At 34.5% G+C, this 16018-nt stretch overlaps 1 protein-coding gene across 1 annotated transcript in view; it reads left to right on the top strand.

The window, feature by feature from the left end:
• Positions 1–16018, top strand: part of IREB2 (iron responsive element binding protein 2) — a 76239-nt gene that overhangs the window by 32817 nt on the left and 27404 nt on the right. Inside the window, exons 3-9 of the mRNA XM_058294592.1 lie at positions 4739–4904; positions 6136–6273; positions 7188–7406; positions 9575–9644; positions 10157–10340; positions 11709–11848; positions 14300–14471. Coding sequence (XP_058150575.1) covers positions 4739–4904; positions 6136–6273; positions 7188–7406; positions 9575–9644; positions 10157–10340; positions 11709–11848; positions 14300–14471 — 1089 coding nt within the window. The remainder of the gene's footprint in view (positions 1–4738; positions 4905–6135; positions 6274–7187; positions 7407–9574; positions 9645–10156; positions 10341–11708; positions 11849–14299; positions 14472–16018) is intronic.

Here is a 16018-nt window from a genome sequence, read left to right as displayed (position 1 = left end):
CTTTATTGTAAAAGTGTGGAAATGTATAGAATTGATGGTAACACATTATAGTAACAGCTGGTATAAATTGGAATGAGCCTGGAAAGTGTAGTCTAGGGATGTAAATGCCAATTGAAAAAAAGCTAGAAAATTATATAGAGACTGAATAACACAGTAAACCCAGAGGTGAATGAGAATTGTGGTTGATGGTACAGATGCAAGAGTGTCTTTTGTGAACTAGAACAGTTGTACATCACTATTGTAGGGTGGTGGGAATGTGGAGAAGCATGGGACAAATACAACTGGCGTTACCTATGGACTGTGGTTAAGAGTAGTAACGTAGTATGCAACTATGCCAAAGATATACTGTGTTGATAATGGCAGATTATGGAAAATGTGTGCCAAATGTATGCTATGGACCTGGTGATAGTCTAATGATATCATAATCTGTAGCACATGTTCAACCGTGATGTGGTGTTTGATAGTGGGGTGTTGTATGGGAAGTCTGCACATCTTCATGATTGTTTTTTAAGTTTACAACTTCTGTCATAAAAACATATTGAAAAAATAATAATAGGGTGGGTTGGGGGCAAAATACACCAAATGTAAGATAAGGACTATAGTTAGTAGTAAGATTTTGATGATATTCTTTCATCATTTGGAACAAATGTCTCACAACAATGCAAGGTGTTGGTAGTGAGTTGATGTATGGAATCCCCCCTGTATGATGTTATGTATGTTCGTTTTGTAAGTGCACAACTATTACTATACACTTACTGTTTATGTTTATGTATGAGTGATAAAATTCAATAATTTTTTTTTAAAACGTTAAAAAAAGTTTTAAAAGCTAATATTCATGAGATTGTTTTTCTAGAAACCATTAGAGGCTTATCTTGGGTACTTTCTTCTATGCTATTATTTTCCTTCTCATTGTTTCCAAATGCTCTGTTTAGAATTCCAGTCCCCTGTAATTCTCCCTGGTATTTAGGACTTGTTATGTTTCTTATGGAGGTAAGGTTGAAAACTTATTTGTTAATCACCTATTATTTGCCATAAATGGCATTTTTGGTTTTGTTTTTGTTTTTTTAATGTATTAGGTGAGGTAAGATAATCTTCAGGTCTCTGTTAGGTAGCTGTGATTTGCCTTTTAAAAGAGAAAATGTATCCACTAGAGTCACTTTCCTAAAGTCATACCAACAGTAAATGGCAAATACTAGACTTTGAATCTAGTATTTCTCATTCTGTAGTCCTTTATCTTCTTATAACTTCATTAATCTTTTTTTCATTTGTGCATGTGAAAATTTTCAGACATAAAAAGTAAAGAGAGGAAGTGGGCGTAGCTCAGTGGTTTAGTGCCTGCTTCCCATACAGTGTCCTGGGTTCAATCCCTGGTGTCAGATAAATAAGGAAATAGATAGCTAGGGAATAGTATATTGATCCACCATATATTATACTTAGCAGTTACCAACCAATGTTTTGCCAGTCACTGTTACATGCATTCCACCATATTTTTAACCTGTAAATACTTCAGTATGCATCTCTGATGTGTAAGGACTTTAAAAAAAACCCATAAAGACAATGCATTATTATGTCTAACAAAATTAACAAAAATTCTTTACTATAACCTAAAACACTTATTTCTCTAGCTGTCAGATACACGTTTTTACACTTGGTTTGTTCAAAACAGGATCTAAATACAGTCTACCACAGCATTTGACTTATGTTTTCTAAGTCTCTTTTAGTCTACAGTAGCCCTTCTCTCCCCTTTTTCCATGCCATTTTTTTATGTTGAAGAAAGCATTTTTATGTTGTAGAACATTCCACCTTCTGGACTGGTCTGATTACCTGCTTGTAGTTTCATTTTATTGTTCCCTCTATCCCACTTAGTTCCTTTTAACTGTTTGAGGTTTAATTAGATTCTGTTTTTTTGTTTGTTTTGTTGTTGTTTTTACTGCAAGAACATTTCATAGGTGGTGCTTATAGTTCCTATTTCATCAGGAGATAAGTAATATCTATAATGTTCCAATTTTAGTGGTGCTACGAGGATACAGGTTTTAACCAGCTTGATTCATCTATTATAATTTTCGCATTGTAGCAATTTGATATAATTGATGAATTCCAAAAAGAAATCTTGGATTATGCTTGTAATCTGATCTGTACCTGAGCATGATTGAGTTATGGTTAGTGTGTTGAGTCCCCACCCAGTCCCCACCCCACCCCCTTGGTGGGTGGCCTTGGTGGATGGGGACTCACAGATAAAAGGCATGGTGAAGAACAGAGTTGAGGGTTTGTTGAAGTTTTGATGTTGGAGTTTGATGCTGAAGACTTAAGCTGGAGCTCTGGGAAGTAAGCTCGCAGAGGAAAGAGAAGCCAGTGCCAGGAAGGAAGGAACCTTGAACCCAGAGAAAAGCAAGCCCCAGAAACGTAGGAACCCAGGAAGCCTGAACCCTTGCAGATGTTGGCAGCCATCTTGCTCCAAATAGACTTTGATGAGGGAAATAACTTAAGTTTTATGGCCTGGTATCTGTAAGCTCCTACCCCAAATAAATACCCTTTTAACACCCAGCAGATTTCTGGTATTTTACATCAGCACCCCTTTGGCTGACTAATCCACCCATCCACTTATCATATAATGATTCTAGCATCTACTTATGATCATTGCCTAGATCCACTATTTCATTAAGTGCTACACACTAATGAGTTTTTTTTTCTCTAATTATGTAATTCCTTCTATATTTTTAGTGGTAATTCTTCTAAAGAGAACTTTTTCCATTTAGCTATTTGGTTACTTGAAATCATGAAAGGCAAGATTATTTGATTTTTTTCCCCCCTTTATTCGTCATGTTTTCAGAGTAGTGAGGTGATACCCTAGTAACTTCATTAGTGCTTCATGGAGAGTTATTTTAGAGTCGTAAATTAAAGGCTGTTTATATATTTGATGTATTTCAATAAATTGCAGTCATTATTCTTTTTGGTGCTCAAATCGATCCATCTTGCCAGTGAGAATCCTCTTTAGATTAGTGTCTTATGACACGACCCATTAATCTTTGATACTTCTTTTGTTTCTGACATAAGATGTTTTCAGGCTTATTTTTACAGATCCTGCCCCAGAAATGGAACCATCCATTCTTCCAAGGAATTATGGTTCTTTTTCTTTTTTTTAAATTAAAAAAAAAAAAAAATTACCCCCCCCCCTTTGTGGCTAACTTGCTGTCTGCTCTCCATTTCCATTCACTGTGCATATTCTGTGTCTTCTGGTCTTCCTTCTGTTGTGTCATCTTGCTGTGCCAGTTCTCTGCGGGTGTGAACCGTCAGCTCTGCGGGCAAAGGCCAGCTTGCCCTCACAAGGAGGCTCTGGGATGCAAACCTAGGGCCTCCCATATGGTAGATGGGAGCCCAGTTGATTGAGCCACAGCCACTTCCCGAATTATGGTTCTTTTTAATAGGAAATAGTATTTAGAAACAGTAATCTGAGTTGGTAGGTGTTCATTACTATTGGATTGTCATTGTAGGCATTTTCAGTGGGCAGCGCTAGGAGATGCATATTTTTTTAGAAAGAGAAAAATCATGAGTTCATATGATATTTCCTATTGAAATATAAGTTTGTGTGTTTTTTTTGTTTTTGCTACTCTGATTTTATTCTTACATATCCTCTCTTTGAAAACCTTAGTTCTCAATCATGGTAACAAAATTACTTGGTTTCATCGCGATATACACTTGACAATTTCTAAATAACAATAGCAATGCCTGCACTAAAAACTGAATGTAGTTAGTTTTTTTGTGTGTGTATGTGAGTGATTCTTCTGTTCTTATATGTCCTACTAGGGAGATCCAGTCAGAATACTGTGTGGGGATATATATACACTAAGTTTTTTAGTTTATCCTTTTGTTGTTTATGAAAGTGTATGTGTGTGTGTATGCACGCTTGTGTGTGTAGAGAGAGAGAGATATTAACCTTTTTCTTACCCAAAAGTTAATCAACTGTAAACACTATTTTGCACTGCTTTTTCAATTAATGATATATCCTAGAGATCACTCCTGATCAGTATATAGAGATCTTCATTCTTTTAAACAGCTATATGATAATTCATTGTGTAGATGTACCATGCTTTTATTCAGCCAGTCCCATACTGATTGTTTCTCCCCCTTCAGATCTCAAGGAAATACTTGCTTGTGGCAAACTCTGTATAAGAATTCAATATGATTGAAAATTTTAAAGTATTGAAATTTCTCTAATGTATCTTTAAATTAATATATCTTTAAACTAGTAATTGAGGTGAATGAAATTTTTCATGAAATGGATTTTACTCACCCAGACACTACAATTTATTTTTAAACTTTAACCATTTTTGATGGAAATCTTTCAACTGTATTAAACTTTCCCACAATTTAACCATTTTTTGCTATAATAGGAGATATATTCATCATTATATTCTAATATTGTGCTTTTCAGAATTTCTGTTGTCAGATATTTAATTTGTCATGGTTATAGACCAGATCAATGCAGCTGTTGTGTGAAGGTTTTTATTTCTACTTTCCTAGGGCCTTGGGTTTATGTATAGGAAAGATGAAGTTATACAAAGTCAGGTGGTAATATCAATGGTGTTTTAATCTATATTTACTAGACCAAAAAGTGCTTTTTTTAAAATTGAGAAAACAGTGCATCTTTATCATCATCTAACCTTTTGCTATTGTAAATTTTTGGAAGATATAGTTATGACTATTTCCTTATTAATAGCAGTATTTTTTCTTGAATCAGATGTTCTGCCTTACTCAATACGGGTCCTGTTGGAAGCTGCTGTACGAAATTGTGATGGCTTTTTAATGAAAAAGGAAGATGTTATGAACATTTTAGACTGGAAAACCAAACAAAGCAATGTTGAAGTGCCCTTTTTCCCTGCCCGTGTTCTTCTTCAAGATTTTACGTGAGTGATAGGTTTATTTTTCATGAGTGACCACTTTCAGTGTTTCCTTTTTAAAATTCAAACTTACTGATGGATGGTTCTGGTTTGGTTTTGTTTTCAATTTTGAAGGTTGGCTTATAAAGTAAAATTGCCTTTTCCAAACTGAAGCAATTCTTTAAAAATAGGTACCCATTTCTTAAAGCAGAAACTTTTATGTCCTGCTTACTTGTCATCTCCACATACTTAAGTTTGAGACTTCTCAAATTTTATGTATCCAAAACTTGATTTCTTAATTTCTTACCCTTACCTTACCTATTCCTCTCCGAGTCTTCATCAGAGTACGTGGCCCTATCATTCTTCTATTTGTTTAGACTAAAAATCTAGGAGTCATCCTTGATTCCTCTTTTTCCTTCTTACTCTGAATCCAGTATATCAGCAAGTTCTGTAAGCTTTACCTTTGAAATATACCCCTGAGTCCAAATATTTCTTGCCATCTCCACCACTGCCATCCTGGTTCTAGCCACCATTACCTCTTACCTGGACTGCAGCTACAATCGTCTTTTAACTGATATTCCTGCTTTCACATTTGCAATTTATAGTCTGTTCTTTACAGAGTTAGATGGAGCAACTAGGTAAAAATGTGAATCAGTTCATATAATTTCCCTCCTTCAAATGTGGCTTCCATCACACTTAGATTAATATTGAAGCTCTTTACCATAGCTTCAAAGACTGTCTAATTTGCGCTCCCAGGGATTGATTATTGGAAGAGTTATCCTTGAACTGAGTTTTGAAGGAAATGTAGTAGTTGGCTATACAAATAAGAGTCATTCTTTTCTTCAGTTCAAGTTCTTTGAGAGCAGGAATCTTGGCTTATTTGACCTTGTACCATTAGTATCTAGCACATTGACACATTTGGTAAATGTTATGTATAGTTGGGTGGATGAATGTAAAATGGCAAAAGCTATTGTGGTTACCTCTGGGGTAGCAAGAAGACACTAAGGAGGGGGCTGAGGCTAGTTCTCTTATGCCTCTAAAAATCATCTCTCATACTATGTTTGGCACATCTGCCCAAAGCCTTCAAGTTCTGTTATATTTAATGTTAATTCTCATTAAACCAGGATGCTCACACTCTGGATAACTAGTATGTTATCAAGTGATACTTTAAAAATATAAAAGTGGAATAAATGCATGTTAATTCAATAAACATACATAAAAGAGCAATTAAAACTATACTTTGATCATTATTTTTTAGTGGAATACCGGCAATGGTGGATTTTGCTGCTATGAGAGAGGCAGTGAAAACTCTTGGAGGTGATCCCAAGAAAGTACATCCTGCCTGTCCAACAGATCTTACGGTTGACCATTCTTTACAAATTGACTTCAATAAATGGTATTTAAATACATATATTTATAAAGATAGCATGCAAGTTAATTGGTAACCAATCTCCTAGAAGTATATGGTTTTAGAGGAAAGGGAGAAAAGATAGTTTATGCCAGAGTACAAAAGTATGCTGCTTTTAATATTGACTAATGTGCATATATTTTTTTTTAAAAAACTGTAGCAAAAATGTTATGGGTAGCTAAATTTTTTTACTTAGTCTGAGTTTAAGGTTACTTTCGTTTTTGTGTATTTCTGCTGTTTTCAGTAGAAATGTTTAATGCTCGAACATGCTTTTTCAAATGACTATCTGAACTTAGAGTCTTTATTTCCATTTAGTTTTTACCTACATAGCTTCCAGAAGGAATCTAAAGACATGAGCCATGAATGTTTTTAGTTAATTGGTTATGAAAGACACTGCACCCTCTATAGATCTATTTTCTTTCCACTGTAATAAGTTTGTTAACATTTATAACACCCCTTTTCAAACTAGAGAAGACATTTTTATGTTCTCATGCACCAGCTCTCTTTTACATTTCCTGGAGTAAGGAAATAAGACTGATTTATTAGAACCCATGAAAGATTTTTCCCGGTAGGTTAAAGATACGGCTCTGAGCTTCTTTTAGCTTTGTTGTTGAAAAAAAAAAATCTATTTCAGTACTTGCTAAGCTTCTTAAATTGTCATTGATGTAACTGAAGAGGATTTTATTGGGCACTTAGAATCCTGTTTTTATCTCCACGAATTTAAATTACTTATTTCTATTTTCTGTAATCTGAATTTTGCTTTTGAAACCTGAATTAAATGACATATTAACTTTTGATGTTGGTGTTCATGTACTTAACTTCCAGATAGCATTTCTAATGTGCATTTTTAGAATTTAATTTGTCATTAAATGATTTAATTTGTTTCTTTTCTGGAATGATAGTGCAATACAGAATGCTCCAAATCCTGGAGGTGGTGACCTGCAGAAAACAGGAAAACTCTCTCCACTTAAAATACAGCCTAAGAAGCTTCCCTGCAGAGGCCAGACTACCTGCCGAGGATCATGTGATTCTGGAGAATTGGGCCGAAACTCAGGAAAATTTTCTTCACAGATTGAAAATACACCCATTCTGTGTCCTTTTCATTTGCAACCAGTGCCTGAGTATGAAATCGTTTTTGTTGATCTTTATTAGTGTCAGATTATTTTTCAGTTAAGGAAATCACGTTTATTCTCCTTCCTTTCCTGATTCCTTTTGTATTGCCTTTGTATTTATTATCCTGGTTTGGGTACTCATATCTATTTCTTCTTGTATTAAAAGAAGTAAAGTTAATTAAAATAGGAATCTGTAACTGAAAACAATTTCTGTTCCTATTAAAGCAATCCTTAAGATTTATCTGTAAATATATTTAATTTAGGCAATAAAGGGGAGGTGGATTTCGTCTTAAACTGTGTTTTTTTTTTTTAGTGAAGTTCCATTTCTCACAAGTATATTAGTCATTCATATTTCTCTGTGAATACTCTCTTTATTTTGCTCCTTTTTCCCTAATGGGGGCTTTTTTTTTTTTTTATTGCAACTTAAGAACTTCTCTATATGTTAAGAATATTAATCATTATCATATATGTTACAAACATAATGAGCCCATTTAGGGGAGTGATTCCCTGTGTAGTACCATGGTAGATAGTAAACCTGCCTAGAAAAGAATTCTGGTTTTAGGATTTTGGTTAGATTAACACATTTAAAGTATAGAATAGCTAAAAATATCCACTCATATTTCACCTGCATACAAAATAAACCATTAATTTATTTGTCCCTGAACTGGATCTTTTAAGTTCTATTAGGCTTTAAAATTTTAGCTTAATATTTCTATAAAGCTTCAGATTATAGAGACCTCATGTGTCTTCTTCATTTGTAAAATTTCAGTATAATCTATGGGTCTCTTGTCATCAAATTACAACAGTTTTATGTCATCATTCCTTTATTCTGCTACCTGGTTGCCCTACCTGGTTGGGGCAAGTTGACTTTTGAGATTGCCACATCTTCTTATAAAGTAATTAATTTCCTGAAAAGGAAGATTTCTTGATTCAAAATCATAGATTTTCTTGTTTATATTTTATAACTGCTGAGTATGGAAGCTTAGATGGTATATTTTTATTTCAGAAATTCCAGTTTGTGTAACATTTCTCCTCAATTTTGACTTCAAATTACATAGTATTAAATGAGTTATGTTGTAGTCCTTGGCTTTGTGGAAAGGTAAATCTTGTGTTCTTTAATGTGTCGATTAAGTATTAATTATAGACTTAAGAAATTGGGGGGTAGAAAGTTAAGAGCATAACGGTTGGCACTTGAAATCACTGCCTAATTTGAAGTAGAGTTATGAGCTAATAAATGTTTATATTACACTTTGTAACCATAAGTGCTATGGGAAGATAAAATAATTGGAGCAACTCTAGGAAAGATTTATTCCCTGAGGTCCTGAGAAAAAGCTCACTAAGATGCAGTATGGCTTAAAATGTTCGTTCAGCAATGAATTATTAAAGTAATCTTTGTTTAAAAAAATGTTGACAATTAAACAACTATAATTATCTGGACCCTGGAGGACATGTATAATTTAAGGTGTATCGATATTCAAGTCAGCATTTAATCACCAGTTGACAGGTTAAATAGCTTAAAGCAGTTTGAAATAAATGTTTTTTAAAAAATATCCATTAGATAAAAATGTTCTTTAAACTTACTGCTTGGGGGGGGGGGATTGTTTTTGTCTCTTAGTTTAAATCATTCATGTAAAATAAACTGGTACTTCTACATAAAATAGAACCTTCCATTTTGGGTAGAATAAAAGATTTTTGCAAAAAGCTCTTTAAACTATAAAATGATGTTGAGCTACTGTTTGTCATTGCTATATAGTGATAATTTATTGTCTAATCTATGCCCATCTCCCAGTTTAAACTTGGCCCTAGAGCTAGCTGGTGGAAATGGTAATCATCGCTGCCCTCTTTTTTTCTTTGCAGTGTAAAGCCCAACCAGGCTTACTATTTTACTTTTATTATTTTGATTTTAGGCAAATTTCTCACAACAAAATGTGTTTTAATAGTTTTGGGTGCCGGTTTGGACATGAGTTTGTTATATCCAGCAAAGTAGTAACTCCTCGCCATAACTTTCTAGTGTGTCATTTAAAGCACAGCTTCCTTTTAAGAGCAGTCTAGTAAATTGTTCTTTCAAGGATTTTTGCTGTTTGTATATATATGCATAAGAATTAAGACTTAGAAAGAAACAAGGCAATTTTTCTTCTATAATACATAATTGTAACACCAGTTCTTTTTCCTTTTAGACCTGATACAGTGTTAAAAAATCAAGAGGTTGAATTTGGCAGAAATCGAGAGAGGCTTCAATTTTTCAAGGTACAAATGATTTGGGGAAGATTTTGCATAGAAATTTATAAAATATTGGCAGGTACTTAAAGATTTTTTATCTTTAGACCAGGGGTTTTAAAAGACTTTGTAGCCGGAGAGCCCTTTTGTTCCTCCAATAAAATCTAATTAATTGGAAACCCCAGGGTATAAAAAAGGAGATAAAAATAAAATGGCTCTAGTTCAAGTAACTGTTCAAGACCTTGTACATTGGACCTTTTCCTCATCTCTGAGGATCATTGGAACATACTTGAAAGCTACCATTTATCTGAACTATTTGAACATTATTCTTTGGCATAATTTAATTTTAGTAATCTACAAAATTAGTAAGTTTAGATTTAGTGTTTGCATATTTGTTTTTCAGTATGTACTGTAAATTTCAAATTTGACTATATTGAACATTGGTTAAAATATTTTTGGTGTCAATATTTATATCTTGATTGTGAGCTCAAATTCATATAATGAATTAATACTTGTATTTATTAAATTTAAACAAAATGCAGTGGAGTTCAAGAGTTTTTAAGAATGTGGTTGTAATCCCTCCTGGAACTGGAATGGCACATCAAGTAAACTTAGAATATTTGTCGAGAGTGGTTTTTGAAGAAAAGGACCTGCTCTTTCCAGACAGCGTGGTTGGCACTGATTCTCACATAACCATGGTGAATGGTTTGGGAATTCTGGGGTGGGGTAAGTAAATGACTAGTTTCTTTTTGAGAGGGGATGTGAGAGAAACTTTATAAAAGAATATAAATAGTGGGTTTTTATAGTCTCTTCGAGGTTCTTTTCTCTTATCTAAAACAGTGGCAACAAAAACAATATCCTGATTTTATAATCTATGCCTACTTTGTTTTTTTTCTTTTTTCTTTTGAGGTACCAGGGCTAGGGATCAAACCTGGGATCTCATATGTGGGAAACCAGTGCTCAACCACTGATCCACATCTGCTCCCCTTGATTTAATAGTTTATGAACAGTGTGGTAAAGGAGGAGTCATGAAAAGAAATGTATACAGTACCTGGTACAATATTACCATTTGTGGAGTGATTGGAGTGATGATAATGATGTCTATGAATGATGATGTGGTTACTCCCTTCAGTGAAGTCCTTCAGTGGCTTCTGCTCAACTTTATAAATCCAAATTCCAAGGTCCTTCACAACCTGGTACCTCTCTGGCCATTGACCTACACTCATCTTAGAATGACTAGACTAGTCCTTAATGTCCTGAGTGGGCTCTTTTGTACCTCATTGCTTTATAAAGGGTAGACCCTCTGTCAGAAGCATTTTGCAGCCCATCACCTCTTTTTTTTAAAGATTTATTTTATTTACTTTGTTTTTCTTTATTTATCCCCCTCTCCCCCAGGTGGTTCTCTTGTCTATCTGTTCATTGTTTGCTCGCCTTCTCAGGAGGCACAGGGAACCCTGAGGGCTGCAGCTCATGCTGGCTTGTGGCATCTGCTTGTTGTGGCGGGAGGCTCATCTTTTTTTGGAGGCACTGGGACCCAGACCCGGGACCTCCCATGTGGTAGGCGAGCGCCCAAGGGGTTGAGCCATATCTACTTCTCCCCATACGTTTTTATTGTTGAAATATGGGTACTATTAACTCCTTCTTCAAGACTTTGTTTACTTGCCTCCTAAAAACTCTTAACTGCCTTCACTGAGTTAAGTGTCTCTCTTTACTCCTTTAGCACTCAGTACTTGTTACATCTCTATTATAGGGTATTAAAATTGTTGATTTTCTTCTTTTTCATTAGACTGAGCTTCTTGTGGTTGACAGGGCCTGGGTTCTACTCATACCTGTAACTTGAGCATAGTACAGTGCCTAGCATATTAGATATTCAATAACTGGTTTCTGAATTCGGTATAAAGGTAAAAATCAGTTTCTACAATCATTCGAATGGAGTCATTCTTTTAAGAAGGCTTGGGTTCATTATCTACAGTAATAACTCTCTGTAAGGTGCTGTGTGAGAGAGCTTATGAAACACTTAGAATATTATCTGTTACAAAGATAGCTTAAATAATCTTTAAATATATTGTCTAATATACATCTTTGTTACTTTAGGGGTTGGAGGCATTGAAACAGAAGCAGTTATGCTTGGTCTGCCAGTTTCTCTTACTTTACCAGAGGTGGTTGGATGTGAGTTAATTGGGTCATCAAACCCTTTTGTTACATCCATAGATGTTGTTCTTGGCATTATAAAGGTAGGTTAAAGTTGTGGTTAGCTGTAATGACTTTAATGGACATTGTTTTTATATAGGTTTAGAAACTCACAAGAGCAGGAATTTTGGTTCATCACAGTGTCCTCAGCATTCTGACATACCCATATTGTCATACTTACCATCATATTGTAGTAACAGAAAACATAACATTTACTTTGTACTAGTAAGCATAAAAAATTTGTTGTGTCACTCTTCTCGACTTAGATTAACTCATTTTCCCCCAATATAAGCCAATGAGTTAGGGACTATTACCACCCCCGTTGTAATTCTGAGAAATTGAGATGCAGTGAAGTTTTAATGGCTTACTCAAAGTCACAGAACTAAAAAATAAGTAGTAGAACAATGATTCTAAACAGGCAGTCAATTTCTTGGGTCCATGCCCTTTCTACTCCTGCCTTATTGCCTCAATAAACACTTGGTTGACTATATGAATTTAAAAATAACATTTCATGAAAGTCTGTGCATCCTCCTTTCTTTAATATTTAATTGAATCATTTGACCTTTAGAGTCATTGCTCTACTAGATAATGCTTTAAAAAATAAGAACTGTAGGAAAATTATAATATTGGTTTTTTCTTTTGGTTATTTTAACATTCCTTTAAAATATATAGAAAATTTTTCTTTGAATTTAAAAAATATTAGCTGCCATAGACTATAGTAATGGTATAATATAAAAAAAATTTTCCATTACCTGTAACAGTTGTACCACACTAATAATAGGCTAATATATGGGAACTTAGTATTTTGTACTTGATTTTTCTGTAAACCTACAACTTCTCTAATTAAAAAACATGCAAATATGAGCCTCATGCTTTCAATATTTATGCTCAAGAGTTTCCTAACGAACCATAACTAGTAAACTCTCCATCCTGAATTTTTGGTTATCACTAACTTTATTAATGAATTATGTCTCATTTTGTTAAATGAATTATCTTGGAAAATGTTCCACTTATAATTGCAATTTGAGTCCCAGAATCTCAGCATTTTTTATTAGATTTTTGATCTGGAGGCTTTCAGGATACTCCACAGGATAAGCAAATGGTAATGTTTTTCTCAGCATTCAATATTGATCCTTCCTCACTAAGAAAAAAAATTTGACATCTTATGGAAATGATTGATGTGTTATATACTTCCAAAAGATAAAGAAGTTAAATTGAGAATTGCAGGATTATTCCTAAAGGAGAGGGAGTGTTCCATTATGTTCTTAGAGAAATCAATTTTTCCTTCAGATACCCTGAAAATTAATGCTGCTTTTTAGATGCCTCTAGCTATGTTTTTTCTTAACAATATTATCATATGTTAATATGATATCATATGATAATATTGTATTTCCAACAATTTGGCTTATTGCGACAAAGATTTAATCTATTACGTATGACTACTTTTATTGCTTTTTTTTTTTTTAATGAGGCCCTCTTCTATTCATAATTTTTGTAGGATTATTTATGTGTTTTCCAAAATTTGTATTCTGGTATTTCATTTATTTGGTGAGAACATCCTCAAACATATAATCTCATCCTCTCATCTCAAACATATAATCATAAATGCAAATAACTATCTCTTTTAAGTTTCTAGATGTAGAAACTTAAGTCTAAAAGAGATAAACATAATATAAACATCCCAAAAGGAGTTTTATATTAACTGATTCCTAACAGCTCTAAAGTTGTTAGGGCTTGATATTATTCAGTGGCTGGAAGTTATTTCACTTTTAATCATCTCCCTAAGCACTCTATCCCATACCAATCTGAGACTATTTTACAATTTAGAAAAGATGCTATATTGCTATTTTGCTTACATGGCAGTAACTAAGAAAGATGATTTTAGAAGGAGTCAAGTTTGAAACCATATGTTAGATCCTGTCAAAGTGGAATTTACCTATAATTAATAATACTTTAAATAATTGGGCCAGTAGTTGGTATTAGAAGCATTTTTGTAGAAAGTATACAATTTTTAAAGTAAATATAGTTTCATCAGTCTGTTAGTGTTTCATTAAATCTGAGATGTTATTAGTAGTTAAAGCACCATTGTTATATGAATTGCTAAGAAAGAAAAGGGGCTGCTTGCTAAACTGATATACCATTAGTTCTATTGATTATTTATCTTAAAATATCTGCAAAACCAGAATGAATAGTTTCCTAAGAACAGTGAAGGCTCTTTCCTTCATTGTCCCTAGTTTCAGTTAAAAACTAGATATTATGAGAGTGGAGGTGGCTCAAGTGACTGGGTACCTCATTCCCACATGGGAGGTCCTGGGTTCAGTTCCCAGTACCTCCTAAAAGAAGATGAGTACACAGCAAACAGAAACAGAGAGCAGACATTGGGGGGGGGGGCGATAAATGAATTAAAACTGCTAAAAAAAAAATTAGATGCTATAATCCCAGGGAAACCATGCTAATCTTATCATTGCTAATTTTATGTATTTTTCTTTATACAGCATCTTAGGCAAGTAGGAGTAGCTGGAAAATTTGTTGAATTTTTTGGAAGTGGAGTTTCACAGTTGTCTATAGTTGATCGAACTACAATAGCAAACATGTGTCCAGAATATGGTGCTATCCTCAGCTTTTTCCCTGTTGACAATGTGACATTAAAACACTTAGAACATACAGGTAAAAGATACAATATCATTTGGATAAATGGCTATATTTGCAGTGTTGTCTATCTGATAATATTTTATGATCAGTATTATCTTGTATATGATATTGATTCTGGTCCCCTCTGACCTATTGATAGCAATCTAAAGGAATTATTCAAAACTGCTGATCCTTGAGGCTTTTCCCCCTGTAATGATGGCTTTAGCCACTCCTGCTTAGGGATCAAAGGTTGCAATTTAAAGGAAATCAGACTTGAGCGTATTCCTAGCTGTTCGCCTCCTATATTTGGGAGTAGAGGAGCCACCAGACTAAAGAATTGGGGAGCCAGAACTATATCTAAAGAATAGGAAGCACATAATTTTGTGAAAAGCAGCATAGAGGTACAGGTTCCAAATCTTTTGTAGTCTGATTAATTATAAACTGCCCACTCATCTGTCTATTATTTAATTTAAAATAGAAACTACCTTCAAAACCAGAATGTGTCATTTCATAAGGCGATCTGCTTCCCTCCCCCCCACCCCCCAGAGATCATTACTTAGCTACTTGTTTCTAATATAGGTATATTGGGGGTAGGAGAAGGGTATATTCTAGTATTTTTTTTTTTAAAGATTTTTATTTATTTATTTATTTAATTCCCCCCCCTCCCCCGGTTGTCTGTTCTCTGTGTCTATTTGCTGCATCTTGTTTCTTTGTCCGCTTCTGTTGTCCTGTTGTCGCTTCTGTTGTCCTGTTGTCGCGGCATGGAAAGTGTGGGCGGGGCCATTCCTGGACAGGCTGCACTTTCTTTCGCGCTGGGAGGCTCTCCTTACAGGTGCACTCCTTGCGTGTGGGGCTCCCCTACTCGAGGGACACCCCTGCGTGGCGCAGCACTCCTTGCGCGCATCAGCATTGCACATGGGCCAGCTCCACACGGGTTTGAACCGCGGACCTCCCATGTGGTAGACGGACACCCTAACCACTGGGCAAAGTCCGTTTCCCTATTCTAGTATTTTTAAGTTTGGGGGCAGGTTATTCTAAGTCAGTCAAGAGGCAGAAGAGATGGCTGGTTGTTTGGAATCTTAGAGCAATGGTCCCCAGAGAATGAAAAACTCTTATCTGGATTTTGATTGGTAGAATATTCAAGAGAAATGGTTAGAGGTGACTCATTCCTTGCATATTAATTTGAGTTAATATATTTTGTGATCTATTGCTGTGTAACAAATTATCTTAAATCTTAATGACTTAAAACTAATTATTTTTTTACCTCGTGGTATTTTGGTGATTCAGAAATTCAGACAGTGTACAATAGGGATGGCTTCTCTGTGTTTCACAATGTCTGGGTCCTCAACTGGAAGACTCAAAAACTAGGGCCTGTTTACTCACTTGTCTGCAATCTGCCACAGTTATTTACTTCTCCTCAGGCTTACAGACTTACCCAAATGTTTACTTGGAAAACTTTTTAAATTGTTAACATGTAAATTGTTTTAGTTCTGGAAGATCTCATTAGATCTCTTTATTTTTCTGCTCTGTGTAAGTATTTTTCTTGTTGTTCACTTTATGTTAATATTGCTTATTATTTAGGA

The sequence above is a fragment of the Dasypus novemcinctus genome, chromosome 3, assembly GCF_030445035.2.
Source record: "Dasypus novemcinctus isolate mDasNov1 chromosome 3, mDasNov1.1.hap2, whole genome shotgun sequence".
In the NCBI taxonomy this organism is placed as follows: Eukaryota; Metazoa; Chordata; class Mammalia; order Cingulata; family Dasypodidae; genus Dasypus; species Dasypus novemcinctus.
The sequence above is the reverse complement of the archived record's forward strand: the minus strand, read 5'-3'. Positions and strand labels throughout refer to the sequence as shown.